General features: G+C 34.7%; 1 protein-coding gene across 1 annotated transcript; it reads left to right on the top strand.

Annotated features, from left to right (window-relative positions):
• The first annotated feature begins 495 nt into the window (after nucleotides 1-495).
• On the top strand, nucleotides 496-23873 carry SCRG1 (stimulator of chondrogenesis 1). Its single transcript, XM_027599134.2, has 3 exons — nucleotides 496-650; nucleotides 21273-21528; nucleotides 23703-23873. The coding sequence occupies exons 2-3, from the start codon at nucleotides 21287-21289 to the stop codon at nucleotides 23755-23757; spliced, it is 297 nt and encodes a 98-aa protein (XP_027454935.1). The 5' UTR covers nucleotides 496-650; nucleotides 21273-21286; the 3' UTR covers nucleotides 23758-23873.
• Nucleotides 23874-26617: the final 2744 nt, after the last annotated feature.

Genomic DNA, 26617 nt, shown 5'->3' with positions numbered 1-26617 from the left:
CTTGTTGGGTGAGGATTTGGAGACTTTGAACATATATTCAACCAAAATATTATAATAAGAGATCTAGATGGTGAGGAAAACTTAGTGAAAAAACACAAAGAAACCGTGAAAGAGGAAGAGGTGCTCAGCTATTTGCCTAAATCACATTAGCCATTTCTCCTCCTCTCCTTCTCTTCTCTCTCTGCTCTCTCTGTTCCCATCTATCTCTCTGTCTCTCTCTATCTCTGTCTCTCTGTCTCTGTCTCTCTCTCTCTCACACACACACACTTCTCCTAAAGTTGAAATCACTCTGTGTTCCCTCAGGTTTTACATTTTATTGCTCCAAGAGTCTGCCTCCCTGAGGTTCTTGTATAGACTAGTTATTTCCCTCTGTAAAGAAGCTGTTCAGTTCTTCCTCGCCTGGTTTGGAAGAATCCAGGGGAGGCAGTTCTTTCAGCCCTGTCTCTCTTCCACTCCCCTCCTCCCCCAGTCCTGGCTGGAGCAGTGAGTCTGTCAATCCCAGGCAAGAGACAAGGCAGACAAAGGTTTATTTGTAAAGAACTTCCTTCTAGCACCTCCTTTTTTCTCCTTTTGCCCAAACTCACCCAGTGAATTGGAGCATTTAAGAAGATTCCTTTGCCAAGAAGACCAAAAGGAACGGAGAAGAAAGGGTATGTATTTTTTCTTAAATATCATTTTGTATCACTTATTCTACTACAAATTATTACTGTATTTATGTGTTGAATCAGAAGAGAAAGAGAGAAAGGGATGGATATACTTTGAAAAAGATAATGCTTCCTAGGATAAAAGAAAATAATCAGATTAAAAGGGACTAGAAAATGTACATTCCTTAACTGGGAAAGTCACTTAATCATAGTTTTAAAAAGAGACAGCTCCCTCACTGTGATTCCTGATTGATGCCCACGTCCACTCTGAAGCTGATCCCATGTAACAGGACCTTATTATTCCACATCTCAGAATCATATGAGAATAATGAAGTATATAAGGTTAGTCTTTTAACGCAGTACCTATATTACCTACTCTATGTGAAGTTAACTGCAATGTCTAAGAAAGGAAACGTTTTTTGTTTGTTTGTTTGTTTGTTTTTGCTTTTAAAATCCTGATTCCTAAAAAGGAACTGTTATAAATGTGTGATACAAAGAGGGAATTCACTGAATTCATCCTTGGTGTCCCCACCATAGAACACACTACAGTGTCTGTACTGCTAAGATAAAGGGAACACTTTTTCCCTTTCAGGCTTATAAAAATTCCTCTTTAAAATTCCTTAACTTAGTTATGCAAGCTGTGAAAAGCTCCCCCAAATGCTGGTCCTTTTCCCCAGGGATGATGATTTATTATAGCCAGCAAAACAAGTAGAATGATGCAAGACTGTGAACATTAATATCATCTTACAGCATTCTCCGAATGCATTCTCTGAAGGAAGATTACTTTCAGGAAGGATGTGAACTTCATGTTTCCACTGATGAAGGTCTCTTGGGTACTTGGGCTGATTGTTTCTTGTTTAATGATGTTTGAAAGGCTTATCCACTTTCTCATACCACCTCTTCTGTAACATACGCTTTCAGAAGTTCTACTTCAGGGCACATTCTATCACAAACCTCTTCTAACACAGTTAATAAGAGATTTTTTGAAATGACAGGGTTTTTTTTTCTTCCCATCATCCAAGAAAGATGAATGGGAAATATCACGGACTAGATGGCAATTTTAATCTTTTCCAGCTATAATTTTTGATATTTTAAATGTCAGGTTCTGGGCTGGAATTTTCATTTGTTTTTGCAGCCTTTGCTTCTCTCTTGCTGTGTTTTGAAAGAAATCTGAAAATGGACTGCCCTTTCTGTCGAATTCATCAACTCTGTTTCATTCCATTGCTCTTAATACCAGTTCCCAGAATTGACATCAGTTGCCTGTATGAGCACTGCACCATAAATCTCTGAACACTTAAACTGTATAGCCCTGTTAGTTTTGGCCATTAAGTGGGATAATTTTTCTTTTTAAGTCTTCATTTAACTCAACCATTCAAAAGCCTTCTGATGGCAAATACCCTCACATAATCAAAATTTGCAATTCCCTATTTTATGATGGTGGCCATGATTTGTTGCTTAATTGGAAATACCTTGCCCATGATTCTATATCCTCTGCATTGATCCTTTAAAAATTATGCCACTATTGGGATATGAATGGTATCATACAGTGTTAGGAACAATATTAATTACATAAATTTGAATCAAAAAAACCAATAGATAACTATCTAAGGATCTCTTGCTTATTCCTTTAGGTATTCAGTTTTTAGCTTTGTTTTCTTTTGTAATTTGGATGTACTCCAGGAGGAATTTTAAGTGCGTGTACTTCAAACGAAATAGAAAAAAAAAAATAGAGCAGTTTGCTTCAAATTTGCCAAAGTCATCTCACTCTTGTTGGCACTTGAAAATATATGGTCTTGATGGATTGCCAAGGATTAAGTTTGGTGTCTTCTAATGAAAAAAATAATCAAAGTATCACATTGGAACATACTGGTTGAGACATTTTCCCACTTGCTAAATCAAAGTTAAATCTACCTGCACTCAAGTAAAAGAAGCAGAGAAAACTTCAGTTCAAACATGTAATTTATTAAGTGTTAAAAAAAAAACTACCAGTAAGTGCTTGCCAGGTGTGGAAATTTCCATCCTAGTATGTGACTGAGACTGACAGAAGCACTATTTTGTGCTCTGGCATGGACATATTCAGAAGAGGTGCATGGTATGGCAAGTTTTCCAGCAATTTATTTGTTCATTCCTTCAGTGAATGTTTTTGGAACATTTACTGTGAGCCCAGTTTTGAAGCAGGCACTCTGAGAGGTGCAAAAGAAGTAGAAGTTATAGTCCTTGCCTTCATGATGCTGGCATCTCCTCTTGCAATCCTCTGAATATTGGCTTGCCCCAGGTCTCAGTCTTTTGTCTCTTCTCTTCTTCATCTATACTCACTACCTTGCCAGTCCCATAGCTATAAATATGATCAATAAATATCCTGATGACTCTCAAATTTTTATTTCTAGCCCTAACCTTCAGACACATACTGCCTACTCAACATCTTAACTTGGATGTCTAGTAGGCTTCTCAAACTTAACTTGTCTGAAAATTTACTTTTAAATTTTCCCCAAATTGACCCCATCTAATTCTTCCTCAGCTCAAAAAATGTCAATATCACTCATGTCAAAAACCTAAGAGTCATCTTTGATTCTCTGCCTCTTGCCTCTTATCTTCCATCGACTGTCACCAATAGCCTTTTTCTTCTTCCAATTTTGTCCCACCACCACACATCTTTGTAAAGCAGTCAGGGATTATTTTTTAAGGCATAAATCAGATCACGTTACTATTCTATCAAAATCTTCTGATGGTTTCATAATATCTTAAATAAAATCCAACCTCTTAATCATGTTCTATAAGACCCTTTATGACGTTTCCATATCTTCCTTCCTGGTTCTAGGTAAATACACAGAGTGACCAATTTACTCAATGGCCAAATGCCTTTCAGTGAGTTTCCCACTCCCAACGGTAGCCATATTCTCTATTGCTAACTGGCTTATGAAAAATGTTGACAATGACAAGGCATTATTTATTCAAATTCACAGTTCTTAAAGAATGGATTACACATGAGTGCTATAGGCACATAGAATAAGGGAGCTATTAGAGTGGTATGGGCTAGATTTGGGAAGGCTTCTTAGAAGCGATGAGTTTGAGGTTCATCCTCAATAGACGGTTTGGTCAGAAATTATAAAGGGAAGAGGTGAGAGGGAACAATAAGGCAAAGACGTATGTGTAGGATTGAAGAGATGACTGGTGTTTCTATTGGTTGAGCTATAGTGAATGGCAGATGTGGAGGGGAAGTGGAAGGAAGGTCTTAGGATTAGCCTTAGGAAGTTCACCATTTTTTAGATACCATGAAACCACTGCAGGCTCTTCCCCAGGATTTAAAAAAAAAAAAAAAAGTGTTTTCAGAGAATCATTCATGTAATACTACACATAGGGGCCATGCATTGTATTAGCCACTGGGTATGTGGTGGTGAACAAAATAGACTGCCTTCATGGAGCTTTCTGTCTTAAGGTAATGATAAACATAAAATGAGTAAATTCATAAATATATAATTTAAAATGTGATAAATATCATTAGAAAAAAGAAGGCACTATGAAAGAATCAAGTTGAAACTACTTTAGGTTGGATGGTCAATGAAAGCTTTTGAAAAAAATGACATTTAAAATGAGAACTGAAAGCCAAGAATAAGCCAGGCAAGTAAAGAGCATTCTTTCTAGAGAGGCAGCATATATAAAAATCCTAATGGAGGAAGAAAGATTTCTATTTAATTATAAGGAAATACTCTATATATCTTTACTGCAATATATTTTTAAATGGGTCAGATGAGCTATTTTGTGGCTTTTGGAAAGATATAAATTATATCAAAATATAAATTATGAAAATTAACTCAAGAGATAGAAACTATGTAATATTTAGGACATATTTATATTATAAATTATTTATTGTTTATCGGAAATTCAAATTTAACTGAGTATCCTGTATTTTATCTAACAATTATATTTTAACAATATTGAATATCATCTGAGTGTCAATATCATGTATATAATCAGAGACAAAGGACTGTAAAAGAGGTCAGGGAGTGGTGATATATGGGTTTTGAATTTATCTGCTTTAATGTAGAAAGGTGTAGTGGAGACACTCTGAGGAATATACGTCAGTTAATACCAATCTTTGTGATGAGTTTGTCCTCAGCTTTCCACCCATTTATACTTTTCCCCTTTTCTCATTATCTTATGACCCTGTACTTCCTTCTCAATACCTTTCACTGGTATAACATCTTTCTCTGACTTTTCTTCCACCCAGTCTACAAATGTTAGTTTCCCAATGTTCTGTCCCTGACCATCTCAATTTCTCCTTAATACCCTCACCTATGCATACCAAAAAGAGATATACCAAAATGCTAACAACCCTTATCTCTACATGGAAACTCTAGTTGTATTTTATTCTATCTATTCTTTTCTGTGTTTTCCATGTTTTACACTGAGTATTATTACTTTTTTTAAAAGTATTTTTTCAAAAAAATCCAATCAGTTTTCTGGATATAATTAGACCCATCTAATGGAAAGAAAGCTTAAGCAGGTAACAATCATGAAATGAGCTCACAAACAAATTACATTTATATGCAGGAAAAATATAAAGGGTAGTAAGAGCCTAAGCTTAGTAAATGCACGACTTTCCAAAAGCCACAAGAATTAGACAAAATTAAGCTAATTACTAAAAATAAGAACAACATGATTGCATAGTAAAAAAAAAAAAAAAACTATGGAGACACAAACTGTAAAATACATGAAAAATGCTAATGACTAATATGATAGAAAAATTCTTCAAACACAATTGGTAAAAAGGTTACAAAGAATTTAAAACTCTCTCTCCACCCATCTCCCTACACCCAATTTTTTGATAAGAAAGTAATCTGGTAAGGGAGGTTAGAGAAAAGGGGAGGGATCTTTGTTATTGTTGAATCTTCTGATAAAAGCACACACACACATACACATTTTAAGATTTATTTATTTTAGAGAGAGAGAGAGAGAGCGAGAGAGATAATCTCAAGCAGACTCCCCAGTGAGCGCAGAGCCCAACCCAGGGCTCGATCTCATGACCCTGAGATCATAACCTGAGCTGAAATCAAATTAGGTGCTTAGCCGACTGAGCCACCCAGGTGCCCCTATAAATATATATTTTTAAACAGGTATGAGCTGACTAGAATAAATGATAGTTTTTTTTTAAGATTTTATTTATTTATTTGACAGAGAAAGACACAGCGAAGAGAGGGAACACAAGCAGGGGGCATGGGAGAGGGAGAGGGAGAAGCAGGCTTCCCACAGAGCAGGGAGCCAGATGCAGGGCTCGATCCCAGGATCCTGGGATCATGACCTGAGCCGAAGGTAGATGCTTAACGACTGAGCCACCCAGGTGCCCCTAAATGATAGTTTTGATAAAAAAAGGAAAACAAAACAGAAATCGGGAAGTACATTTAAAGTCAGACTATTTAGAAAAAAATACAGTACAATTTAATCAAAACAATAGTACTTGATGATATCCAAATTTAAGAATTTGACAGCTCACTAACATCTTCCCATGATAATTGTTCCCTGCAACTCGATATTGAGTTTAGCAATCTGAGAAACTCCTCCTTCCCTGACTATATATAAGCATCTAGAGATTAGGGTATATTATTTATTCTTTCACTAACATGCCAGGCATTGTTTGAGGTGCTTGGGATACACATTTGAGATAAAACCCTGCCTTCCTGGAGCTTACATTCAAGTTCTGAGAGACATAATAAGAATATTTTTAACAATTTAGAGGTTCATAAATGCCATGGAAAAGTGGAGCAACTAAGGCAGGTGGGAATATGTGAGGTGAGATACAGTTTTAAGTAGAATAGATCTTAGGAGCAAAGTGAACAAAAACTTGAAGAGGGTGAGGGAGGTAGACATGCAGTTAATCTGTTGGAAGAGCTTTCCAAGCAAAGGAATTAACCAGTGCAAAGGCCCTAAGGCAAGAATGTGTCTAGTATTTTTGAAGATTAGCTAGAACAGAAAGAACAAGGGGAAGAGTAGATAATTTCAGAGAGAGATAACAGGAAGCCAGATTGCATATGGAGGCCACCACAATGACTTTAGCTTTAATTGAAGTAACTGGAGTGATTGGAAGAGGATAGGTTTCGTTATTAATATTTTTCTTAATTCCTTTGCACTGCTGGTACTTAGGACAGTGCCTGGCATAAAGGAAATAATAAATAATGTCTGTTACATTGAATCAAATTAAACCAGCTTGCTCCTGTTTTTCTCTCTCTCACATAGTTACTTAATCACTTTATCAGCGAGTCCTACATCAGTGCTATTCTTTGACTCCCTCACTTTCTCAATATTGGCTGCTCTCCTCCTGAATACTCTTGCCAGCTTGGTCTTGGTATGGGCAGAGAAGTTCTAAGTCACCTGAAGCAGTAAATGAAGATTTGGGCCTAAAGATAAAAGAATGATTTCAGGCTATTTTTCAGCAGCCTAAATCAATTAGAACAAAATATACAAGCATCATTCCAGAAATAGGAAGGGCAGACTGAATGGCTCCTTGTGCAAACCATAATGGGTCTTATTTGTTGTCCTTTGGGACCCAGTAGCTCCTACCCTATCCAAGAGATCAGAGTCAGAGCAACCATAATTCAATTTGAGAAAGGTTGTGGAAGAGAAAAACATAGTTCTGAGAATTTGGCTTAAGTATTAAAATTATCAGAGTACCACACAATTCATTTTTAGAATCTCTAAGATTTGGCTATCTGTCCTTCATATTCCTCCAAAAATAGCTGCAAATAGTAAGAGTAGTATAGAAGCTTTCCTTCTACCCAAGATGGAGTAAAAAGAACCAGATTTACTCACACTTCTGAAACAACAACAACAACAAAAAACAGACAAAACATATGAAAGAACCTCTATCAAAACACTGGATTTCAAGCAAGGAAGTACATCATCTTATGAGAGATGGGAAACAAATGAGGTAGATTTCCCCAAGTCTCTTGCTTTGAGGGAATTTCCAGGCTGGAAAAATAAAAGGAGAGGGAACACAGAGTCCTGAAGATTCCCTGAATTGAGAAAATGGAGCTGAGAGTCAGAGAGACTAAAACGGCCACAATTCACAGAACAGAGTACTGGAGAGGAGAAAGATACATAGAGAATGCTGGATGTCTGCAGAGGGACCCACTGAAGTATTCAGAAAACTGATTCGTACATGCAGATGAGGAAACTATCCATGGTCAGGGAGAAAAATCTGAAAGAATTAGAGAACAGAGTGTCTGGCACTCACAAACTGTCAGGCATACTCATAAAGACAAATTGAAAAAACTTGCAATTCATTGGCCATTGGGTAGAATACTCAGGAAGGAATGGCCTCAGTTGTGAGGAATAATTAGCCCTAGGCTGAGTTAGAACCATCTAACAAATCATAAAAGCAAGTCCTGAAGGAATCAAACTGTTTCCAAGTAACTTAGTTACATCCTAGAACAAAGTACAAGAATATTTATAAGAATACAAAAATATCCAGCACCCAACCATGCAAAATTTAAACTGTCTGAAATCTAATCAAAGATTACCAGGTAAACAAAAAAGTAGGAAAACACAACTCATAACTAGAATAATCAATTGAAACCAACCCAAAATTAATACATATGTTAGTATTAGCAACAAAGATATTAGAACAGATACATCTTTAAGGTGTTGAAAAAAATCCAAACTGTCAATCTACCATACTACAACCAGCAGAAATATCTTTCAAAAACAAATGTAAAATAAAAACAGTTTCAGACATACAAAAGTTTAAAGAATTCCTCACCAGAAAACCTAACACTATAAGAATATTAAAGGACATCATTCAGGCATAAGGAAAATGATATCAGATGGAAACATGGATCTACACAGAAAAATGAGCACTGGAAAAGGAAACTACATGAATAAACACATAAGATTTTTTCTTATTATTTAATGCCCTAAAATACAATTGTTTAAGCAACAATAATAATATATTTTGAGTTTTTAGCATATACATCAGTAAACTATGTAACAGTGATAGCATAAAGGATGGAATAAGAAAAATGGAAGTATACTATTGTAAAGTTTTTATACTATATGTAAAGTATAATATCATTTGAAGGAAATGATGTTAAAGTATATATACTATAAATCTTAAGGTAACCACTAAAATAACAAAATGAAGAATTATAGCTATGAGCTAACCAAAGAAGTAAAATGAAATCACACACACACACACACACACACACACACACACACACACAAATTCAATTAATCCAAAAGAACACGTACAAAGAGGAAAAAAGGAACAAAGAACAAACAGACCAAACAGAAAACAAAATGCAAGTTGATAATTTTAAACCTAATGATGTCGGGGCACCTGGGTGGCTCAGTCAGTTAAACACAATGATGTCAGTAATCACATTAAATGTAAATGATCTAAATGTTCCACTTAAAGGGCAGAGATTGGATAAATATATCCAGTGAGTTTGGATAAAAAAGCAAGACCAAATGATAGACTATCTATAAGAAACACATTGGAAATCTAAAACCACAAATGAGTAAAAATAAAAGTATGGAAAAATATATTCAGAGTCGGAAGATCCAATGCCATTAGAATGCCATTATTCTCCAAATTTATCTATAGGTCAATGCAATCTTAATCAAAATTTCAGAAGGCCTTTTCTGTAAAACTGAGAAGCTGATAATACGACTCATACAGAAATGCAAAAGACCTATAACTGCCAAAACAACTTTGTGAAAGAAGAAGTTTTCAGGGCTAATTCTACATGATTCTAAGAATTATTAAGAAGTGACAGTAATCAAAACTATAGTATTGGCATAAAGATAAATAAATAGATCAATGGAAAGAATAGAGTCCAGAAACAGGCTCACAGCTATGTTGGAAAACTGATATTTGACAAAGATGCAAAGGCAATTCGGTGGAGAAACAACAATCTTTTCAAATATAGTACTGAAACTACTGGACAACTGTATGAAGAAATGCAGAAAGAATTTCAACCACACCACTCACTAAATAAAAAATTAACTAATATAGATCACAGAACTAAATGGGAAACCTAAAATTATAAAACCAGTAGAAAACATGAGAAAAATCTTTGTGACCTTGAGTAAGGCAATGATTTCTTAAATATGACAATGAAAACATTTTTTTTAAGAAAAAGAGAATATTGATAAATCAGACTTCATCAATTTTAAGAACTTTTTCTCTTTGAAACCCACTGGTAAGGGAGTGATAAGAAAAGCCATAGATAAAGAGTAAATATTTAGGAAGTATATATCTGATAAAGAACTTGTATCCAGAATATGTAAAGGACTCTCAAAACTCAGGAAAACCACCCCAATTTTTAAAAGAGAGCAAGAGATTTGAACATGTCATTCACCAAAGAAGACACACAGATGACAAATAAGTACATGAAAAGGGCCTCAACACCATTAATCATTAAAGAAATGCAATATAAGATCACAATGAGACACTTAATAGAATGGCCAAAAATTAAAAAGACTGACCATACCAAGTCTTGGAGGGAATGTAGAGAAACTGGAACTTTCATACCCTGATGGGGGGAATGTAAAAATGGTACAATCACTTTGGAAAAACAATTTGGCAATTTCTTATAAAGTAAAACATACTCCTATCATACAATCCAGCTATTCTACTTCTAGGTATTAGTTTAAGAGTAATGAAAGCTATGACCTTACAAAGACTCATACACAAGTGTTCAAAACAGCTTTATTTGCAATAGCCCAAAACATAAAACAACTCAAATGACCATCAACAGGTAAATAGATAAGCAATCTAAAGCATATATAATGTAATACTTCTCAGCAATAAAAAGAAATCAGTTATTGATACCTGCAATGACATATATAAATCTCAAAATAAGTATGCTGAGTGAAAGAAGCCAGAAAAAATGAGTACATATTTTATGATTCTATTTATGTGAAACTCTAGAAAATGCAAATTTATCTCTGGAGATGGCAGATAAGTTGTTATCTGTGTAAGAGTGGAGGGAAGGGAGGAGGTAAGAGTGATGAACTACAAAAGGGCATGAGGAAACTTAGGGATAAAATATATGTTCATTATCTTGATTGTGGTAATGGTTTCATGGGAATATACATATGCCAAAGCTTATCAAAATGTATACTTTAAATATTTACAGTTTATTATATGTCAGTTTTACCTCAATAAAACTCCTTAAAAATGTTTTGCTTATACAGTAGAATTTTGTTTTATATCTCAATATGTTGTTGAAAGCTTAATGGTTGTGGTGATTCCTGCCACATAGTAAATGTTCAGTGAACAGAAGGTCTAGTTAACCTTCTTTGAAGATTAACCTGAAAAAAAATGTCAAGAAATGTGGCTCTTTTAAAAAATATTACCTATTTCATGGGTATAAAGAAGACCCTGATCTGAAGTAATTGAGAACTAGAGCACCTCAGAGAATTATACTTTTTAAAATATAAAATTTTAACTCTGATCTGTAATAAGTTTATTGTAAGGCATTATTATATGTCTATATATTAGATTGTGATGTAATACAACACGAATATCTTGCTCCATCAAATCTGAAAAAATATAAAGTGAAATAGATCTCATATCTGTCTTTTCTTTCACTAATGTTTGGAGTTGGGATAAAATTAAATATTTAAAATTCTAAGAAAACATAAAAGAAAAGCCCAAAATAACTAATTCAAATTAGATTATGAAACAAAGAAAATATTAAACTCCTTTGGAGTATGAAGGAATATTTTTAGTTTCTGAGTTTAGAAAAAAGCAGTGAATATGTTTATCAAATTTTTTTTTATCAGATTTCTGGTTTATCAGACTTCTTACAGTTCCACATGTAAGGAACTTGGAAACCATTACTCTGTCTTAACAATAAGTAAAAAGCTGAACAGATTGAAAAATCAACAACTCTTCTTGGATTCACAAGTGAGGGGAGGACACAAGGGAAACCATGCCCCTGAGATTGGGAAGACAGGCAGATGAATATAGGAATTAAAGTCTTCCCAGAGCCAAGACTCAGTAGTAGAAACTGTCATGGGAACCAGTGCCAGAGTAAAAAACAAAAAACAAAAAACCCACCACCAACAAAAAGCCTGAACCTAATCAATGAATTGGTGGAGTCTCACTGTGGACAACTCTGAGAGTTAACAACTCCACAAGGACCCAGTCATGGGGGTCCCCACAATATTGTGAGATTCATGTCTGAGTGAACTAAGTACACACAGTGAATAACAGAAAAATCCCCTCAGGGTTTCATCAGGGGGAAAAAAAAGGAACCATTTTGAAATATGCCAGAGCGCTCTGTTCTTAAGTAGGGCTTGCCCTCAGGAGAAACTACTTAACCAGAACCTAACCTGCCAAGATATTATCAGAGCCTAACTGACATAGTGAAAGAGAAATATCCAACTACAGTTGGCTCTAGGCTTGCTGTCCAACCAAAGAGGGGAGGGAAAAAAACCTGAGAAACACTTGTGAAAATCACAGCTCAGAAGCATGGACTCACTAAAAGACTGAGACCTAGTTATAGGCCTATAAAATGCTTCCTCTCCCCTCACATCTCACCACATTACTAAAGGCCTATTTACAGCAGTTCCTTTTACTTGGTACATCATATGTGGCTATCAAGAAAACATTATAAGGCATACTAAAAAACAGATAAAATGAGCATCAGAACGCCCCATGGCAGGGATGTTAGAATTATCAGACCAGGAATTTAAACAACTATGATTAATATACTAAAGACTCTAATGGATAAAGTACACAGAGTGCAAGAACAGATGGGCAAAGTAAGCAGAGAGTTGGAAATTCTAAGAAAGAACCAAAAAGAAATGCTAGAGATGAAAAACACTTTAACAGAAATAAAGCTTGCCTTTTATGGGCTCATTACCAGACTGGACACAGCTGAGGAGAGAATCACTGAGCTAGAGGATATAATAAATGAAGCCTCCAAAAGCACAGAATAAAGACTGAAAAAAAAAATGGAACAGAATATCCAGGGACTGTGGGACAACTACAAAAGGTATAACATACTCATAATGGGAATACTAGAAGGAAAAGAAAGAGAGAAAGGAACAGAAGAAATACTTGAAACAATAATGACTGAGTCTACCCAAATTAATGTCAGACACCAAACCACCAATTCAGGAAGCTCAGAGACCACCAAACAGGATATATATCCCAAACACTACACACAGACATATAATTTTCAAACTACAGAAAATCAAAGGTTAAAAAAAAAATCCTTAAAGAAACCAGAGGTAAAAAACATCTTACTTATAGAGAAAAAAGGTAAGTATTATACCCAACTTCTCTTCAGAAACCATTAAAGCAAGAAGAGAATGGAGTATATAAGAAATAGTGCAGAGGATCATAGGGGAAGAGAGGGAAAACTGAATGGGAAGAAATCAGAGAGGGAGACAAACCCTGAGAGACTCTGGATTCCAGGATACAAACTGAGGGTTGTGGAAAGGGAGGTGGGTGGGGGGATGGGGTAATTGGGCATTAAGGAGGGCACGTGATGTGATGAACACTGGGTGTTATAAGCAACTGATGAATCATTGAACACTACATCAGAAACTAATGATGTACTATATGTTGGTTAATTGAATTTAAATTAAAAAAAAAGAAGAGAACGGAGTGAAATATTTATTTATTTTTTTTTAAAGATTTTATTTATTTATTTGAGAGAGAGAGAATGAGAGATAGAAAGCACGAGAGGGAAGAGGGTCAGAGGGAGAAGCAGACTCCCTGCTGAGCAGGAAGCCCGATGTGGGACTCGATCCCGGGACTCCAGGATCATGACCTGAGCCGAAGGCAGTCGCTTAACCAACTGAGCCACCCAGGCGCCCACAGAGTGAAATATTTAAACTGTTGAGAGAAAAAATCTCAACCTAGAATTCTGTACTCTGCAAACTTATCCTTCAAACATAAAAAAGATTTTCTCAGACAAATAAAAATTGAGAAAATTTGTTGCTAGTAAACCTGGCTTGCACGAAATGTTAAAATAAGTTCTTTTGAGAGAAAGAAAATACTATAGGTCAGAAACTCAGATCTACATAAAGAAAGGAAGAGCATGAAAGGAGGAATAAGTAAAAGAAAAATTAATTTTTCTTATTCTTAACTGATCTAACAGATAACAGTTTGTTCAAAATAATAGCAATGATAAAAAAATAAATAATAGCAATGATGTATTCAATTAGGCATGTTTATGTATAGATCATATATATATGTATATGTATGTTTATATATAAAGGCACCTGGGTGGCTCAGTCAGTTGAGTGTCCGACTCTTGATTTGGGCTCAGGTCATGATCTTGGGGTTATGGGATCGAGCCCCAAGTTGGGTTCTGTGCTCAACAGGGAGTCTGCTTCTCTCCTCTCCCTCTTCCCCTTCCCCCCTCAAATAAAGATTTATTTATTTGAGAGAGAGAGTGGGGGGGAAGGGTAGAGAGAGGGAGAGAGAGAATCTCAGGCAGACTCCCCACTGAGCTGGGAGCCTGACATGGGGCTCAATCTTACAACCATAAAGTCATGACCTGAGCCCAAATCATGAGTCAGACACTCAAGTGACTAAGCCACCCACGTGCCCCAAGGTATAGTATTTTTTGAAAGGGGATGTAGATTAGTTGCAAATGTATATTTCAAACTCTAGGGTAACCACTAAAAAAAAAGGTATAACCAATATGCTAAGAAAGGAGACAAAATGGAATCATATAAAATGTTCAATTAAAACCACAAAAGAAGGCAGAAAAAAAGTCAAAGAGAAAAATAGGAACAAGGAACAGGGCAACAAGTAGAAAACAAAAACAGATATGGTAGATATTAGTCCAAATATATAAATAGTCACTTTGGATGTCAAGGGTCTAAATGTCCCAATTAAAAGATCATCAGAGTAGATCAAAAAGCATGACCCAGTGTTAAACTTTGTATATAACGCTTTATAATTTAAAAGCATTTTTTATTTTTTTATCAGTATAAGTGTACTGTTTAATGCCTATTTCCTATTTCACTCATTCCCCCACCTACCTCCCCTTTTATAACCATCCTTTGTTCACTGTAGTTGGAAATCTGCTTCTTGGTTTCTAATTCTCCCTTTTTTTCCTTTGCTCATTTGTTTTGTTTCCTAAATTGCACATATGAGTGGGATCATGTGGTGTTTGTCTTTCTCTGACTGATTTATTTCACTTGACATTATTTTCTCTAGCTCTAGTCATGTTGTTGCAGATGGCAAGATTTCATTCTTTTTTTATGATTGAATAATATTAAATTATGCCCCCCTCCAAATCCATATGTTGAAGTTCTAACCCCCAATGTGACTGTTTTTAGAGATAAGGCCTTTAAGGAGGTAATTAAAGTTAAATGAGTTCATAAGCATGGGGTTCTAATCCAATAGGACTAAAAAAGAGGAAGAAACACCAGACACCTCTCTCTCTCTTTCTCTCCACATGTGCACAAGAGAAAAGCAATAGGAGGGCACAGTGAGAAAGAGGCCATCTGGTAGCCAATGACAGAGGCCAAATCTGCTGTGATCTTGGACTTCTAGTGTCCAGAACTGTGACAAATAAATTTCTGTTGTTTAGGCCACCTAATCTGTGGTATCTTGTTATGGCAGTTATTATAGGTGTTAGTAAAGAATTGAGAATGATACTATGAAGGAAAGAAAAAAAATGACCCAACTATATGTTGCCTACAAGAAACCTACTTCAAGAATAAAGACACATATAGAGGCACCTGGCTGGCTCAGTTGGAGGAGAGTGTGACTCTTGATCTCGGGGTCGTGCATTCAAGCTCCACGTTGAGTGTAGAGATTACTTAAAAATAAAAACTTAAAAAAAAGACATATAGATAAAAAGTAAGTGTATGGAGAAAAATACACCGTACTAACACTAACCAGACAAAGCAAGAGTAGCTATATTAATTTGAGACAGAGCAGACATCAAAAGAAAGTTATCAAGAATAAAGTCGGATATTACATAATATAAATGGGTTAATTCTCCAATAAGACATAACAATTCTTAACAAGTATGTGCCTAACAAAAGAGCATCAAACTGCATTAAGTAAAAACTGATAGGATTGTGAGAAAAAACAGATGAATCCACTATCCATATATCATAGATTTCAACACTCCACAGAAATGGAATAAATCCAGCAGGCAGAAAATTAGTAAGGACATAGTAGAACTCAGCACCACCGCCAATGAACTGGATATAATTGACACCTACAGACTACTTCACCCAGTAATAGCACAATACACATTCTTCTCAAACTCACACGGAACATTCATCAAGACAGATCACATTCTGGGCCATAAAACACAATTTAACAAAGTGAAAAGAATAGAAATCATACAATTTCTTCTCTCATACCATAATGGAATTAAACTAAAAGTCAATAACAGAAAGATAACTGGAAAATCCCCAAATAGGTGGAGATTAACACAATTCTAAATAACATGTTGGGGCTAAAAAGAAATCTCAAGAGAACTTTTAGAATATTTTGAACTAAATGAAAAGGAAAACAACTTAACAAAATGTGTGGGATGCAGCAAAATCAGAGCTTAGAGGGAAATTTATGAATGCATTAAATGCAAATATTAGAAAAGAAGAAAGATCTAAAATCAATTATCTCAGTTTCCACCTTGGGAAACTAGAGCAAATTCAATTTGCTCCAAAGTAAGCAGGAAAAAAAGAAATAATAAGTAGAACAGGTAAGTGAAACAAGTCAGAGAAAGACAAATACCATATGATTTCATTTATATGTGGAATCTAAAAAACAAAAATGAGAAACAATATTCATAAATATAGAGAACTAGTGGTTGCCAGAGGAAAGAGGGTTGGGGAATAGGCAAAACAGGTGGAAGGGATTAGGAGGTACACATTTCTGGTTATCAAATAAATACATTAGAAGGATGAAAAAGTACAGCATAGGGAATATAGTCAATAACATTGTAATAATTTTGTATAATGACAGATGGTAACTACATTTATCATGGTGAGCATTTCATTATGTACATAATTGCTGAACCACTATGTTGTGCACTTGAAACTAATATATGTCAACTACACTTCAATCAAAAAATAAAAGGAGAAAATTAGGAATTCAAGTGGAAAAACTTAAACAATGACTGGCTTTTTGATGACATGAAGAAATTATTAAATTTTTTTAGTTATGTTAAAGGATATTGTGTTATGAGTTTTAAAAGTCCTTACCTTTAGTGAAATATATTGAAATATTTGTGGATAAGATGAGATGACTAGAATTAGCTTCAAAGTAATCAAAATTGAGGGAGAAAAAAAGTGGAGGTATAAATGATATAAGGGAGGCTATGGAGTGATAAAAACTGAAGCTAACAGATGAGTATTTTGAGGTTCATTAAACCATTATATCTGTTTTGTATATATTTGAAGTTTTTCACAATAAAAATAAAAATCAATACCTTAATACAAAATGATTAGAGCAGAAATCAATGAAATTTAAAACAGGAAATCAATAGAGAAAATCAATGAAACCAAAAGCTGGTTCTTTAAAAAGATTTAAAAAACCAATAAGCTTCTAGCCAAGTAAACTAAGAAAAAAAGAGGACACAAATTATTAATATCAGAAATGAAAGAAGGAACATCACTACAGGTCCCATGGAAATTGAAAGGTTAATAAAGCAATACTATGAACAACTCTATGCCCATAAATCTGTTAAACAAAACGAGTGAATCAACTCCTTGCAAGACACAGTTTGCCAAAATTCACACAAACGTACAATCTGAATAGATCTATATCTATTAAAGAAATTGAGTTAATAATTAGTAACCTCCCCAAACAGAAAGCACCAGGCTCAAGTGGGTTCCCCGGTAAATTTTATGAAATATTTCAGGAAGAAATTATACCAATTCTCTACAATCTCTTTCAGAGGATAGAAGCAGAGGGAATATTTCCTAACTCACTCTATGAGGCCAGCATCACTGTAATACCAAAACCAGACAATGGCTTTACAGGAAAAGAAAGCTATAGACCAATATCTCTCATGAACATAGATACAAAAATCCTCAACAAAATATTAGCAAATTGAATCCAAACAAGTATAAAAAGAATGATATACCACAGTCAATGTGATTTAGGTATGCAAGGCTGGTTCAACATTTGAAAATTAATTAATGCAATCCATCACATCAATAGACTAAAAAAAAAAATCACATGAGCATATCAATAGATGCAGAAAACTCATTTGAGAAAACCTAACATGCATGCATGATAAAAGTTCTCAGTAAACTAGAAATAGAGGGGAACTTTCTCAACTTGGTAAAGACTATCTACAAAAAAACCTATAGCTAACATCCTTAATGGTGACAAATTCAAATCTTTCCTATTAAGATCAGGAACGAGGCAAGAAAGTGCCCTCTCACCACTCTTTTTCAATATCATACTGAACATCCTTGCTAATATAATAAGGCAAGAAAAGGAAATAAAAGTAGGAAAGAAGACATAATACTGTCTTTGCAGATGACATGATTGTCTATGTAGAAAATCCAAAAGAATCAACAAAAAACCTTCTGGAACTAATAAGTGATTATAGCAAAGTTGCAGGATACAAGGTTAATATATAAGCATCAGTTGCTTTCCAATATACAAGCAATGAATAAGTGGAATTTGAAATTAAAAACAATACCATTTACATTAACACCCCCAAAATAAAATATTTAGGTATAAATCTGACAAAATATATACAAGATGTATATGAGAAAAACTATAAAACTCTGTTGAATAAAATCAGCATTTGGATATGATGATGACTTTTAAGATATAACATCAAAAACATAATCCATGAAAGAAATAATTGGTAAGCTAAACTTTATTATAGTTAAAATTTCTCTGTGAAAGAATATGTCAAGAGAATTAGAAGATAAGCCATAGGCTGGGAAAAAATACTTGCAAAATACACATCTGATACAGGACTATGATCCAAAATATACAAAAAACTCTTTTAAACTCAACAATAAGAAAACAACCAACCCAATTAAAAAAATAGGCCAAAGACCTTAACAGATTCTTCACCAAAGAAGACATACAGATGACAAATATGTATATGAAAAGACACCCCACATCATATGTCATCAAGGAAATGCAAATTAAAAGAACAATGAGATATCACTACACACCTATTAGAATGGCCAATATCCAGAACACTGACAACACCAAACACTGGTGAGGATATGAAACAACAAGAACTCTCATACGTTGCTGGTGGATATGTGAAATGGTACAGTCACTTTGGAATACAGTTTAGCAGTTTCTTACAAAACTAAACAACTTTTACCATGTAATTCAGCAATTGTGCTCATTGGTATTTATCCACAGGAGTTGAAAACTTATGACCATACAAAAACTGGTCCATGGATATTTACAGAAACTTTATTCATAATTGCCAAAAATTGGAAGCAACCAAGATGTCCTTGAGTAGGTAAATGGATAAATAAATTGTGGTACATTCAGACAATGGAATATTATTTAGTACTAAAAGAAATGAGCTGTCAAGACATGAAAAGACATGGAGGAAACTTAAATGCATTTTACTAAGTGAAAGAAGCCAATCTTAAGTGGCTACATATTATGATTACAACTATATGACATTCTGAAAAAGGTAAAACTATAGAGACAATAAAAAACATCAGTAGTTGCCAGAAGTTAAGGAGAGAGAAATGTATAGGCAGATCACAGAGGATTTTTAGGGCAGTGAAAATATTCTGTATGATATTGTAATGATGGATAAATGTCATTATACATTTGTCCAACCCATAGAATGTACAGTACCATGCATGGAATTATGGCCTTTGAGAGATTATTATGTGCCATGTAGGTTCATCTTGGGAAAACACAAAGTACTGTTCTGGTGAGTGATGTTCATATTTAGGAGACTATGGATGTGTGAGGGCAGAGGGTATATGGGAAATCTGTACCTCCCTTTCCATTTTATTGTAAACCAATGACTACTCTAAAATAATTGTCCTTTTAAAAAATCCACAATCTTACCTAAATTAATTCACCTTTAAGATGTATCAAGTCACTGAAAACTTCATACAAAAATTTCCTTTCAACAACATTGTTTTCTTTCAAAGTACAATATGCATATATGTCTTCTCCTCTTTTTAATATTCCATGGTAGGAAAGATCCTCTGGCATCTGTCAACAAGATGAAATCTGATTGGCTGTGGATTCTGATTCTGATTCCTCCACTATTTTGCTAGTTTTTCTTTGCTACAATAGCTTCCATTCTTTTCATGTCTAACCTGAAAGCCAGAGAAGCCTGATTAAATAGATGATAAAAAAAAGAAAAAAATAGATGATGAATATTCCACAGTTGTATGCAAATACTGTATTTAAAGAATTCTCTCCTGGAAGAGAAAAACACTTGTTTGGTATGACCCCAAGAGCTTAAACTGGGACTGGTTGGTAGAAGCTACAAAAAAAATTTTTACAGTAAGGGAAGTGTTAGAACTGCATCAGTAGAATATGTTGACTTAGTCAATAATGAGCTCCCTAGCACGGTAGGTGTTCGAGAACAGGGCTAAATGTTTATTAGGGGAAATTCAAGTCTCTGTTTTCAATGAGGCTAAGATGAAGTAATCTACATGGGATAAAAATTCACAATATTACTAAAAATTTGAAACAAAAATGAGCCCCCAAAGTATTTTTGGTAGGTTTTAAAAACTTAATTGAACTATAAGTATATGTATAGAATATTATTTCTCAATGTCAGAATAGATAGGTTTTTTGTTCCTGTCAGAGTGGAACCCAAGTTATTTGACAATGTTGTTGGTAGGATATGCAAGTTAAGAACCACTGAACTTGGGATACCTGAGTGGCTCAGTTGGTGAAGCGTCTGCCTTCGGCTCAGGTCATGATCCCAGGGTCCTGGGATGGAGTCCTAAATCAGGCTTCTCCCTTTGCCTGCCGCTCCCCCTGCTTGCGCTAGCTCTTTCTGACAAATAAAATGTTAAAAAAAAAAAAAAAGAACCACTGAACTTGATGATGAACCATCATCATCAGTCAGACTACTCAATAGTCTATTCGTTCTAGAAATTCACTTGAGTTTTACCACCTTAAAAAACAATTCTTCTCTACTGAATATATCAAAAATAAAAAATTACTTTGAGTACTTAAAAATGCAGATTCTGACTCTTACTATCACCTCCCCCTGGTCCCCAGCATTTCTTATTTAATATTTTGTTGTGGAACCCAGGCATTTGATTTTTTTTTAAAGATTTTATTTATTTATTTGACAGACAGAGCAGGAGAGCACAAGCAGCGGGAGCGGCAGACAGAGAGGGAGAAGCAGTCTCCCTGTAGAGCAGGGAGCCCGACTCGGGGCTCCATCCCAGAACCCTGGGATCATGATCCGAGCTGAAGGCAGTCCCTTAACCAATGAGTCACACCCAGGTGCCCCCGGGCATTTGATTTTTAACAATTATTCTAAGGGATTTTTATTGTCAGTAGTCATAAAATTACACTTGAGAAACACAAAGAAGAGAGTAGAAAAGATGAACTTCCAATCTTTCTATCCAAATATTTATGAGAATGCTACAGAATTTTAAGTTCAGATGAATTTCATCTTTTAAAAAAACAAACACTGACACATTTTGCTTTTTCTTCTATCTCAGAGCAAAAAGCCAAGATGAAATTTATAGTACTTGCTGTCACCGTTGGTCTAACTTTGCTGCTAGGAGTCCAAGCCATGCCTGCCAATCGCCTCTCTTGCTACAGAAAGACACTAAAAGATCGCAACTGTCACAACCTTCCAGAGGGAGTAACTGACCTGACAAAGATGGATGTAAACGTCCAGGATCACTTCTGGGATGGGAAGGGATGTGAGATGATCTGTTACTGCAACTTCAGCGAATTGCTCTGCTGCCCAAAGTAAGGAAATGTAATTACAAAGTATATGGCTATGAAATGTATGCATAACAACTCTTTTCTTAAGACAACTTTATAATGTGTTTGCTGAAATTAATCACCCTTTTTTAGTAAAATCCTACTTAAATCTCAGCTATTTTCTAGGATCATCACCATTGTGTATGAAACTGGATGTTTTCATTTAAGAAAGAGAATTTGGCAGATTTTAATAAAACTAAATATAAAAAAACCCAAAAAACAAACAAAAAACTAAATATAATCCAGAAAATTAATAACACTCCAATATATCAAATTCTAAATTCCCTGACTTTAACCACAAAAAAATCTACCAGTAGGAGAGGCCAACTTTAAGGTTGATATCTTAAATCAATTTGAAAACCAATAAAAGCCTTTAGATAAAAGATCCTAGTGAACAGGGCCACATAATTAATTGGACAGAGAAGTGGTAATGGTCAAAGAAAAACTTTCTAGCTCTATGTATGAGTTAACCAGAAATGAACTAAATAAAAATTATCTACTGATTTGGAAAAGAGATGCATTTTAAGTATAATACAGTGGCAGATAAATCAATAATTTTTTTTTGGTTCGTTTTTGAAAATCATCTTCTTCTGATACTGAAGAGCCTCAAATACCATGATCTTGGCTATTTCATACTGAAATTAGCTCTTTCAAATTACTTTCAACATATGTGATCATATTTTCATTTTTCTAAGAAACCTGTGAGGTAGAAAGGACAGATACAATCATTTTACGAAGGAGAGGTGCAGAGAGGTAAAGTGACCAGCATCATCCTACGCAACTTGTTAATATCAGTACTGAAACTAAAATCCAGGTCTTCTGATTTGGACCAGATATTTTTTCTACCAAGGCAGTTGGGTTCTTAATATGTGGTTCCCAGATCAGCAGCTTCAATATCACCTAGTTCTTATTAAAGATGCATATCCGTTCTGGAGCCCTAGACCAGACCTACTGAATTAGGAAGACTGGAGGTGAGGCATAACAACTATGGCTTAACAAATCCTGTAGGTGATTCTGATGCCTGATAAAGTTTGAGAATCACTTGTACTAAATGATATCAAGAATGTGAGTGAACTGATTCCATTAAAATGACTTAATTTTTCCCAGACTACATAAATGAAATGCTATTTAATATTAAAATACCATGTTTGCTCTTTTGTAATTGTAAGACCTGAAGCCAATTTATTGAGAAGTACTTGTATTTAATTTATGATATAATTTTGTGACCATCTGTGTTAATGGATGAGAATAGAAGTCTGGATACACAAAAGTAATTTTTATCTGATTTTGTTTACCATTTCCCCAGTACCAACAGATTTACATTGCTAAATATATTTCCTTTTCCCCCCTGTGAACACAAATTCTAATTTGCCATCCTATATTCCTCTCATTTGTATTGAGATATAATTGACATACAGCACTGTATATGTTTAAGGTATACAACATAATAACTTGACAGACATATAGCACAAAATGGTTACCATAATAAATTTAGTTAACATTCATCACTTCATATAGTTACCCAAAATTTTTTCTCCTTGTGATGAGAACTTTTAGAATTTACTCTCTTAGCAGCTTTCAAATACATGATACAGCAGTGTAAACTATACTTACATTATAGTTTACATATGAAGTATATTTCTAATGAGCCATAATCCTGATAAAATTTTATATTATTTTCATGCATTTTAATACTTTACCTAATGTGATCTTTTCAGTAACAGTAGAGTTGAATAGCTTAACATTTGTCCTTTCCCTATAAAACCTAGAAATTTATTTATTGACATTCTAAGAATTTTTTAACCTTCTATTTCTTATCTGTGGATTTAAACTTCATGGCCCATCTCCACTCATATCAGAGAAATAATACTTTTGGTATGATCATAAAGTTTTGAAATCATTTAATTTTCCCTTTTCCTTATAGATAAAGGATAGCATAATATCAATGGCAAAGGGGTGGAAAGTAGGAGACTTGATTACTTTCTTGGTCTTTGTTGCTCCTGTGGCAAGTCCTCCCACTCATTCTCTTGGTACTTTATTCCCTAAAAAGAATAGTTTTGTCTGAAATCCTGGAAATCGTTGTCCATTTTTAACCCAGTAAAGACTAATAGATATCTTAGTTTTCAGCTGAATTTAACTGATGTCCTACTTTCTTTCAGAGATATCTTCTTTGGACCAAAGATCTCTTTTGTGATTCCTTGCAACAATCATTGAGAATCTTCATGTATTCCAGAGAACATCATCTCTCGTTTCCCACAAATTGCACTATATCAACATAACTGCATTTCAGGTTTCTATCCAGTGCAATAAAGCACAGATTCTATAAATTCTTACTTGTCTAAGACAGTAAACTTGTGTTTAAATAAGTAGTAATAAAAATTAATTCAATTTAACTTTTCTGTGGACATTGTTGGCACTGGTTAAAAATTTTGGCCAGAAAATTTTCATCTATGAGGTGTTCAGTAGGCTCAGGATTTTTGAATAGTTCATTAGCCACACTCCTTGCTCAAAGGTTGAGAACTTCTAGCTCTTAGTTGACAGTTATTAACCATGTATACTTAATGGAAAGAATCAGATATAAATTGAGGTTCCTAGAAGGGAATCTAGAAGATTTCTAGTAAGAGGGTAAAAGGGCTGGGGCAATTGGCTGGCTCAGTTGGTAGGGCATGAAACTCAATCTCAGGTCCTGAGTTCCAGCCCCATGTTGGGAAGAGAGTTTACTTAAAAAAAAAAAAAAAAGATTATAAAGGGAGCCAATATTTAAGTACATATTATATATGCCAACTATTTTAAGTGCATTTTCACTTCGCTCTCTCAAAAAACAACAAAAACCTTCATGGTAAGTATTCTTAAACCCATTTTTTAGATATTAAATTAAGTTTAACATATTTGCTAAAATCAAATGTAGCCCATACACGTTCACACACAGCTGTATCCTTAAAATTATGATGTTTATCACTGATATATCAATTCTTCTTTAGAATAACATGTATTAAAAGAAACATGTAATGGATTAGAATTAAAGTCACATGAATGTTAAAAGTAAATAAAACAGTTGCTTTGAAAGATATTTTCTGATAGAGGCAGCTTTGGACTATGCCCCATATCTTAGGAAGTATGCATTGACTAGTGGCCATCAGAGGTAATTTCAGAAAGTCCTTCATGCTATAAAAATTTATTAAATGCTTGCTAAGTGCCAGCTATGATTTAGATTTGGGGATGCAGTAATAAATAAGATGGACTTGTCCTCTTGGAACTTGTATTCTAACAAAAGTGTAATAATTACAAACAAATACTTATTTATAAACGTGAACCCTGCTAAAAAGGGGAAGTGTAGAGGGCTATACAAAGTATTATTATGGGGAAAATTTTGAGAAGTACCATACCCTGTAGTAAACCTAAGAGATATCATTTTGTCAATAAAAGTGACATTATTTAGGGGTGTCTAGGTGGCTCAGCTGGTTAAGATTCTGACTCTTGATTTCAGCTCAGGTCATGATCTTAGGGTTGTGAGATTGAGCCCCGTGATGGGCCTGTGCTAGGCATGGAGTCTGCTTGTGATTCTCAATCTCCCTCTGTCCCTCCCCAGTCACACACTCTCTCTTGAAAAAAAAAAAGTGACATTATTCAACTGAAATACATACTTGGAGTTCCCTGTTACCTATTCAGTATCCAATAAGTGTTAATGGGCTGGACCAAACAATTTTGAAGTAGTCTGTATTCAGTCCCTCTTAAAATCTACACAAAAATAAGTTACAATATGTTTTTCAAATAGTATGACTTCCTACAAAAATGCATGAAGAAGAATTGTTTAAAAAAACTAATTCATGGGACGCCTGGGTGGCTCAGTCAGTTAAGCGGCTGCCTTCAGCCCGGGTCATGATCCCAGGGTCCTGGGATCGAGTCCCACATCGGGCTCCTTGCTCAGCAGGGAACCTGCTTCTCCCTCTCTCTCCTTGTGCTTGTGCTCTCTCTGTCAAATAAATAAAATCTTTAAAAAAAAACTAATTCATTATTTCATCAACATAATATGATCTGATAGGGCTTTTTTTCTTCACTGAATTAATTGGTATTAAAATCAGACTAAATAATATGTCTTATATCCTTTCTAGAATAGTGCATAGAACAAGCAAATAAAATAATCAGTAAAACTGCTTCATTTTCTGCTTGGTATAGACTGTCTTTGAGGGAGGAAAAAAGTGTTAAGGATTCAGTATCTCTACTTGTAAATGACACATCAGCGTGAGAGCATCTGTGAGGCAACAGTGGCTTTTGAAGGAGTGTTCCCTTATTACTGCAAACAAAACCTGATAAGAAAAATAGCATTTGAAAAAAAGCTAAATATTTAATGGAATTTTATAGATTATTATGATTATTCTTCATTGTATACTCCCCTTTCCGGGAATAACGTTTGTAATATGAAATTAAATTACATTCTTTTAGAAATGAATGCATAACAGAAGCACACATTCTTCTTTATATTACCAAATAAATATAAAAATGTGAATGTTCACATTACCTTATGTAACTTTTCCTGACTAGGTCAATATATTTTTAAAAGCAAACTCTTCATTCAATCATATTAATAAGTAGATCCTTTATTTTTTTCATAGCTTTTAGCTAAAAGGAAAGACAATTAAGCTTTTACTAAAAATTTACTATTTGTCTTAACACTGTCTTACAACTGAGTACAGTAGGTACTGTCACGATACCTTTCTATTGCCAAAGAACCAAGGTTTAGACGATTAAGGAGCTTAAGGTTACATTATCAGAGCAGTAGTGCCAGGTTTTGAATAGGGCTTACTTACTTACAGTCTTACTTTAGCATCTAGAATCTTTTTTTTATTATTATTATGTTATGTTAATCACCATACATTACATCATTAGTTTTTGATGTAGTGTTCCATGATTCATTATTTGCGTATAACACCCAGTGCTCCATGCAGAACGTGCCCTCTTTAATACCCATCACCAGGCTAACCCATCCCCCCACCCCCTCCCCTCTAGAACCCTCAGTTTGTTTTTCAGAGTCCATCGTCTCTCATGGTTCATCTCCCCCTCCGATTTCCCCCCC

This window comes from Zalophus californianus, chromosome 2 (assembly GCF_009762305.2).
Source record: "Zalophus californianus isolate mZalCal1 chromosome 2, mZalCal1.pri.v2, whole genome shotgun sequence".
In the NCBI taxonomy this organism is placed as follows: domain Eukaryota; kingdom Metazoa; phylum Chordata; class Mammalia; order Carnivora; family Otariidae; genus Zalophus; species Zalophus californianus.
The sequence above is the reverse complement of the archived record's forward strand: the minus strand, read 5'-3'. Positions and strand labels throughout refer to the sequence as shown.